The sequence below is a fragment of the Fukomys damarensis genome, unplaced genomic scaffold (assembly GCF_012274545.1).
Source record: "Fukomys damarensis isolate Sample0158 unplaced genomic scaffold, DMR_v1.0_HiC HiC_scaffold_32, whole genome shotgun sequence".
NCBI lineage: Eukaryota > Metazoa > Chordata > Mammalia > Rodentia > Bathyergidae > Fukomys > Fukomys damarensis.
In genome coordinates, this window is record NW_022900944.1 from 33,934,689 (window position 1) to 33,943,078 (window position 8,390).

Here is an 8,390-nt window from a genome sequence, read left to right on the forward strand (position 1 = left end):
ATGAAGGGATCGCTCTCCTGAAGTCACAAGCCCCTAGAACACAGATGTAAAGACCCAGCCATTTAATTGGGTGTTTGCAGGCAAACAGGACATGGAGCTAGATCCCAAGCCCTGAGCTGCAGACCCGGAATGAGGAGCAGCCTGGAGTTCAGGGAGTCAGAACTCCGGGTGAGGAGGCAGAGAGCGTGGGACCCACGCATTCCATTTAGCAACTCTGCCCATTCCCAAAACGGACCCCAAGAATCTTTCAAGATGAGGAAGAGGCAACACCTGGTTTTATAAAGAATGAAGAGCACCACACACTGCTTTCACCTTTCTTACAGTTTGGAGCCCGAGCTACCATATTCCCCCACGCACAGCCCTGTGCCCCCTGATTTTCATGGAAAGCCGCACAACGACTGGAAAGGGCTCTCATCAGGACAGGTCTTTAAGAAAACCCTCAGGTACACACTGATTTAATTGATAAGATTTTAATTTATAAGTTTAAAAAGCTACTTTTTTTGGGTTTTTGCTTTTTTTGTTTGTTTTTGAGACACGGTCTCTTGCTGTGTCACTCAGGCTGGCCTTGAACTTACTGTGTAGCTCAGGCTGGCCCCTCCCGCCTCAGCTTCCCAAGTACTGAGATCACAGGCTTGCGCCACCACACCTGGCTAAAACATTACACGCATTACTTTTTCTCCTTTTTCTCTTCTTTCTTTACATCACTCTTTTCCTTATCTTTCTCCTTCTCTTTGTCATCTTTCCTATCCTTTTTGCTCTCTTCTTTTTCCTGTCCTTCCTTCTTCTCTGCGTCCCGGTTGGCGATCTTGTTGTTGATGAGGTTGTGCAGGGCGACCACGGAGCGGATGAGAGAGGCCAGGTACACCACCACCATCTGGTCGTTGGTCTTCAGGTAAAAGGCCTTGACGAACTCCTGCAGGCTGACGTCGGGCAGCAGGTTGAAGACGTCCTGCAGCTGGTAGATGATCTGGTGGTTGATAGGCAGCTTGCCTGTGGCTACTTTTTCCAGGTAGCTCCGGATATCCAGCAGCTTGGAGTTCAGTCCCTTCAAACCATGGACCTGGTTAGTGATCCGCTGGGAGAGGGTGCCCACGGTGGTGTCTTTGATGTCCCTGTAACAATCCAGAAGAGACAGGATGGCATCAGGAAGCGTGCGGCCACACAGCTTTTCCCGTTCTAAGGAAACACCTATCTTTGCCGGAGGGGCAAGTTTTCACAAAATACGTATTAACTCTTCTTTGGAAGGGCTGGGGATTGAATCCAGGGCCTCATGTCTCCTAGGAAAGCGCTGTCATCCTCAGCCCTAAAATGTTAACTTCTCTATTTGATACAATTGTGTACAAATTACCCCAAGTTTGTTTTTATTGGGGGGGGGTCCATATTTTATGCTCGTTACATTGTATTTTTCAAAAGATGATAAAGCAAAGTTAAAATGGAATTTGAAAAAGACTGTTTAGGTCAGCAGTGCAGATCCGCCTGTGTCAAGGAGCTCTTTCACCTGGACGTGGTGACACACACTTGTCCCAGCACCTTAGAGCTGAGGAAAGAGGATCGAGAGTGTGAGGCCAGGTTGGCCACAGTGAGATCTTGTCTCAAAAACCCGGAGTTCTCCACCTCACTTTTCCGGTCCTACAAAGGAGAGCACTTTTCTCTGCCTGCGTTTCTAGGATGTTTGAGAAGCTTGTATCAGTCAGGAGTAATTTTCAGAACTGGGAGAAACCTTACTGGCTAATACACACTGACTTTCTCAAGTAAGGATTATACAGAGAGAGGCCTATAAAACAAAACCCACCCCAAGATGAAGATTCTCTGCGGAACTTGGGTTCTGTACCCTCAAGGAAGAGCACAGGCCCAGAATCACCCACACAGCCATCCCTGTCACATCACAGTGTTAGTCCTGGACAAGGCGTGCTCCAGCAAGTCACACAGCCTGACCAGGTGACTCCAGAGATGGCACGATCCTACGATCTCCATTAGATAAGGGCTGGGACTTGGTTCAGAATGAGGATCATCAGTGGACAGTCAGGACCAGAGCCCAAGCTCAGGTCTTCAGATGCCTGGTCTGGCCTCTCGGGCAGCTGTGGCCCGAGGCTGTGCAGGCCTCACCGTAACAAGTGCTCCACTCCCACTTCCTCAGCCTCCTCTGCTCCAATCTCACTGGTCACGTGTTCAAATGTTTTCGAGGTTGGCGTCCCATCCTGGGAGAAGAGGGTCAGCTGCAGTTATTTACTTCCAACAAGCAGAGTGACACATGTCCCTCTCACACTGTCTTTTCTACTGAGTGGCCCGCAGCAAGGAGGGGGTCAGGTTTACTGAGAGCTCCACCTTCAAGGCTCAGATCACGGCGGCAGTACTCAGGGATAAGGTCTGCTGAGGAAGTTATTAGCTTGTTCACATGTTGTAGTGGCTGCTAGACTGCTTTCTGAGGATTTGTTTTTAAAAGAAAAATACTGTTCTGATATTCCCTCAAGCCCATGCTGGGGTGGATGCTCAGGTACATCTCCGTTGATTTTGGGGGGGGCGGGGTACTGGGGATCAAACTTGGGACCTTGCTCTTATGAGGCAGGAGGCGGAATCACTGAGCTAAATCCCCAGCCCCCAGTTGATGTTTTTTCCTTGGCACTGGGGACCGAACAACTCAGGACACCTTGTGCTTGCGAGGCAGGTAGTGGCACCACTGAGCTAAATCCCCGGCCCCTTCAGTTAATTTTTAATGCATATAGTTCTTTCCAAAATGGAAAGAACAAACAACTGCATTTGAGGCAAGCTCATGTCAGAAAATACAACTTTTAACTGTTAAGTGTCCCTTGGGCCAAATGATACCAGCATACCAAAAACTGTAGTCAGAATAACTGGCTTCCTGGTGGTCTGAATGAACCAATGGATCTGCTGGGGGCTGTGGCTGTCTGATCTTCTGGGGAATCTGTGGTGGGATTTGAGAGACACTTTGCTCAGACACAGTGTCACAGCGGCTGTACTTTCCGCGAAGCCCGCAAAGACGTTTGTGAGAGGCTCTGTAGCCAGACTCATGCACGGAACACGGGAGCTGCAGGGTGCAGGGCAAATGATTTCACTTATGCCGAGTGCTGCAAATGCTGGCTGTTACTTTTTAATTTAAAACAGGGTAGTGAGAATACGACAAGGGACACTCTCTCTGCTCTGAACACTGGGAGGGTCGGGCCTTTAACAACCTGACAGGACCCTTGGTAAGCTTTCTAGCTATACTTCTTCTGTTTCTATTTTCTACCTGAAAACATCTGCTTGATTGGGGTGTGTTTGCGCGCATGCACAGGCTCAAATTCCTTTCCTCATGTGGTACGGTTAAACATTAAAATCAAGTGGAATAAAGCCATGGATTAAAAACATCATAACAGGCAATAATTTTAGATCCAAACTTCCTGGGGCTAAACAAAAACAGGAAGACAAGGTTAGTGTAAAGATCACGTTCAGGAAGCTATACTAAAATATTCTTTTCCAGATTTTAAGGATAAACAATATATATCTAAATCCCCAAACAGAGAAAAGCTATATTCTGGCCACCTTCACTTTTACACCCAACACAAGTCAGGCGTCAAGCCATCACGAAGATGGGTCTCAGTATCTTGTTCTCAGCACCTCCGACTTAACTCTTTGACAACCCAGGGTCTGGTCTGCAGGGGCTGGAAATCTCTGGGGAGAAGGGACCCTGGCATGGAGGACGCTCAACAATGGCTGCTGCAGAGGTTAGGAGCAAACTCAGCAGACTGCATTTCCTTTGCCCAAACACCTGTGAGCTGTCATCTGACTACTCTAGGCTTTGATTTCATTTGTGAAAAAGGATTTTAGATTTCTTCAGTCCTGTGTATTTCTAAAATCTGGTCACTCAAAAACTCAAGGGGAGGGTCACGGATTTGGCTCAGTGGTTCTGCTGCCTGCCTCCTAAGCGCAAGGGCTGGAGTTGGATCCCAGGTACCAACCCTCCCCAAAACAACAACAAAAAAAACAACTCAAGGGGGAAAAAAAAACTTAAGATCACACTGTCAACAGAAATCAACCACCTTCTCTTCATTAAAGAGAAAAAAATTGTTGACTTGGAAACGGATCAAGAAACAATTGCTCGGTCAGCTGCAAGTCTAATCTGGGCTCACAGCAAGGTGACTCACATCGTGAACTTCCTCCACGGAAATGTACGCTTCTGTGGGCAGCCCCAGGTCCTTTGGCTTCACGTCAATGATGACCAACACCTGGCAGAAGGACACAGCTTAGCAAGCCACTTTCCACTCCACAAAAAAGCGGTAATTTCAGCTATTCTTCTAATGATGACTGCAGCTATTTCATTCATTTAATCAGAAAACAGAATTTTCAGCAAAAATGAGTTCATGTTTCAAATTAGCCCCTCATTTGCTCCAGTCTTCATTCCCTTCCACTGAAAAGCTCGGAGGACACGCAAAAGGCAATCAGCGAAGTCAGCCAACATTTCAATCCCGACTCCCCACCTACCAGACCTGCTCACACAGCGAAACTCATTTCTCATGTTTGCAAAGAGGATAATTACTGAGAGGGTTATGTCACTCGCGTATCTGGCAGTTAGCAGGCATTAACTATTACTTCCTAATTAATCTATCAGGTAACTGCACAGATACTACACATGAACACGGACACTTACAGAGGAAAAGCAGACACCTGACTCACGGCCCAAACCCTTCTTAGGGTGCCCCTGAACTGGCCGGTAAGGAAAACACGTTACTCAGAGAGCACTTACTGAGTTAGGGCAGTATCTCTTCATCAGTTCATTGATGGCGATGTCATTCTTATGCAGTTTAGGGCCTGTGTGGTACCACCCTACTATTCTTTCTCTGGCTGGGAAGGAAAACATTAAGTTTTAGTTGTTTCATGGAAATGTATACAACTTAAGAAAATATGTGTATTAAGAGTTAAATTCTCTTATCTTCTTGAAAATTCTAGACATCTACTTTAAACCTTGACATACTTATGAAATCTAAAGCCCAAAAGCAGATTTCTCAGGAAATAAGCAGTGTGTTAGCCAGGTGTGGTGGCACACACCTACCCTCCCAGTAGTCTGGGAAGCTGAGGCAGGAGTGCAAGCTCCAGCCCAGGTGAGGCAACTTAGTGAGTCCATCTCAAAAAAAATGTTTTAAAAAAGGGTTGGGGACATAGCTCCGTGTGAAGGTCCAGGGTTCAATCCCCATACTACACCAAAATTTAAAAGCAAACCCCAAAGCAGTACTGCCTATGAGCAAGAGATATCTATTATCCCAGACCACTTGAAGAGACCAGGCGTACACAAAACTAGAGAACAATTCCCAGGCACCTGTATAAGCACATGCAAGTTTCAGGTCACATATATACGGCAACTGAGTGTTGGAGGAATAAACATTGCCAAAGCAGTGTAGTTTCTGTGATGAAAAAAGTGATACATGGCCGGGTGTGGTGGAGCACGCCTGTAGTCCTGGCCCTCGGGAGGCTGAGGCAGGAGGATCGCTGTGAGTTCAAGACCAGCCTGGGCTACATAGTAAGTTCCAGGTCAGTCTCAACTACACAGTGAGACCCTGTCTCAAAAAACAAAAAACAAACAAACAAAATAGTGATAAGTGCTGGAGGTACTAAAGGTCTAGCTCTTTGCTCTTTTGCTGCAATCAAAGAACACAGCTGGACTTGTGACCTTCAATTACTATCCTAGTTTTCATTTAGTCTAGCTCAATCCTCTATTGCCACGAGTCTTACTTAAGTCTCGCTAAGGGAAAAGGACCCTGACATTAAACAAAGAAGAGAGTGGTAAAAACAAATACATACACACATACCCACCCCAAAGTCATGCCATAATGATGTATAAGCAAGGCAAGACTTACCGTTGACTTTCTTAAACATTCCATACATGTTTTCCAAATAATCATGGTCTAAAAACCAGACAGAGTCATCTTTGTCATCTTCATCAAAAGGGACTAAAGAAATAAAACAAACAAACAAAAAAAAACAAATTAAGATTTAGGTTAGGGTGTGAGCTAGAAACCTAGAACACAGACCTCAAGTAGTGGTCCCTAGACCAGACTTGACTCACTTTGTCTTTAATTTGTCCAACACAGTAGTAAATTTTGTGTTGTCTTCATTCAAAGTTAGGAGAATTCATACAAAAATTTAGATTTCTAGCTTCTCCTAAAAATCTAGAAGACCTGGCACCCGCCTGGCAGTCTTTAAAAAAGGACAAGGTGCAGTTGGCTAATATCCCCATCGATTTGTAAGTGTTTTCCATTTGGGAAATTACATTACAGGCCCGTCCTCTCAGACACCAGGTAGGGACCTCTAGTCCAGAAGCCAGACCAGCAATTACTTTGTTTCTTCATTGTTGCTTCTTTGATCATAAAAGCAATGCATAGAGCATGAAAGCAAAGTTCTTACACACTGGCTGTTGCTATTACACTCCAACAGCAGAGCAGCACAGGGCAACGTTACCACAAGGCCCCTAAATTAAAAATATTTACAGTCTTGTCTAATGGGTAGCAAGCATTTAGGTTCCCTTTCAATATCTTAGCAATTCAGAACCTTTGGGCTGTGGTAAAAAAATGCTAATCAATGTTTTTTATATTTATTTTATTTTAAAGTAAACTGACAGGGCCAGGGATTTAGTTTAGTGGTGCTGCCACCTGCCCTGCAGGCAGAAGGTCCTGAGTTTGATCCCCAGTACCCCCCCCCACACACACACACGTTGACATTTTAAGCATGCTCAGATTTTTTCCTTTTTACCTGCAAAACTGTTGGATACATCAAGTACTTTCTTTTGCCATGACCCTAAAAGCACACCGACAACGCGCTTCTGGTTTCCAACCTTGCCGATTCTGAGTGAAAAAAATAGGCACAGATACAAAGACTCAACAATCAGATACTTATAGGCAAATATCCACAGTACAGCTAGAGTTTAGTTTACCTGGAACTCACCTCCCTAAATTAAATAAGGTTGGGTTATTTTCCAATATTAAGTGCGAGGAACTCCTAACTTCTTACTGATGCCCCCTAACCCTTTTTACCTACCACTGACTCACTGCAAGTAATGCAAGCTTGGAAAAAACTATCCTTTCCCGTTGTAGCTTTCCTTTTCTCTTTTTTTTTTAATCTTTGAATTTCTTCTGGGATAAAGATGTAGCAGTTTTATGCCTGGCTTCCAGGTTGCCAATTCTTTCCCAGAATATCTGCCCTATATCTACAAGCCTCAGCTGACCTATTCTTTGTAAAGTCTAGGAGTTTAGGAGGTGTTCTGACCCAGTGGTGTAAGTGTATTTACTACTTGCTGCCTCTCTGGCTTAAGGCAGGATTTCCCACACTTCAACGGAAACTTCTACTCCTGGGCTTTTACTTGGATCTACAAAAGTTCACTGGTCTTAAAAAATCCTACATTTCTTACGTGGTAAAACAGCTAGCAGTGTCTGCCTGCACTCTGCTTACTAGGTGCCTGAACAGAACCAGATAGGTGCTTGTTCCACTAGGACTCTAGACTCTTCATGGAAGAGGAGAGTTATTACCCTCTGTACAGCAGAAAAACCCACTTGTCCTGTGAGGCTGGGGTGCTTACAAGCAGCGGAACTGAGAGGGGACCCTGAACCTTACCCAGTCTGAGTGAGCTCTGCGGTCTGACTGAATCAGTCGTACAAAGCATGACACGAGAAAAGGGCAATTAGCAAGCATTGCTTCAGTAAACGTGCTGCCAAAGACAGCACAGCAAACGCGACTTCAGAGGCGCCAGATGGGTATTTTCAAATGCAACAATTATCTTGTAAAAATTTCTGAACACGTGCAACAGGTCTAGCGGGATGAACAGCTGAAAGAGGACAGGTTGACCGACACAGCAAGCTTACAAGGTGACCTACTGGGATGTTTTCTCACCTTATTCATTAATTCCAAGATCTCCAACTCGTCTCATTTTTAGAAAGAAAAACCGGCCACCTCATTTACATTTATTACCGTCAAACCAGATTCTCGCTTACAAAGAATCACGGGCTGACAGCACTGCTCATACAGGAAACCATTCCGAGAGCTGAGCGCGGTATTTTGGAATATCGGTACGAATTTCAGAATTTCGGAATATCGGCATCTTACAATATCGGTATTTTAGAATATCAGTATCTCAGAAAATCAAATATCGTTATTTCGCAATTTCGGCATTTCAGAACCTCCGAGTATCGGCGTTTCGGTGACGGCCTCCACAGGCACTCAAGCGCTTTCCTACGATACAACGTCGGTACAAAGATGCAAGGTCGGCACAACGTGGATACAACGTCGCTGTGTGCGCGAGCCTGGCCCCCCGGGCAACAGCATCATGCAACGTCGGGACAGCAGGCCTCGGAACGGTGGCGGGGTCGGGGCGGCTCCGGGCCCCTCGGCTTCACGACCCGAGACTG

General features: G+C 45.6%; 1 protein-coding gene across 1 annotated transcript in view; it reads right to left on the reverse strand.

The window, feature by feature from the left end:
* Positions 1–667: 667 nt before the first annotated feature.
* The window catches only part of Psmd7 (proteasome 26S subunit, non-ATPase 7), an 8,599-nt gene continuing 876 nt past the window's right edge, over positions 668–8,390 (reverse strand). Inside the window, exons 2-7 of the mRNA XM_010612361.1 lie at positions 6,742–6,833; positions 5,850–5,942; positions 4,742–4,839; positions 4,143–4,223; positions 2,107–2,198; positions 668–1,112 (exon numbers count right to left, since the gene is read on the reverse strand). Coding sequence (XP_010610663.1) covers positions 668–1,112; positions 2,107–2,198; positions 4,143–4,223; positions 4,742–4,839; positions 5,850–5,942; positions 6,742–6,833 — 901 coding nt within the window. The remainder of the gene's footprint in view (positions 1,113–2,106; positions 2,199–4,142; positions 4,224–4,741; positions 4,840–5,849; positions 5,943–6,741; positions 6,834–8,390) is intronic.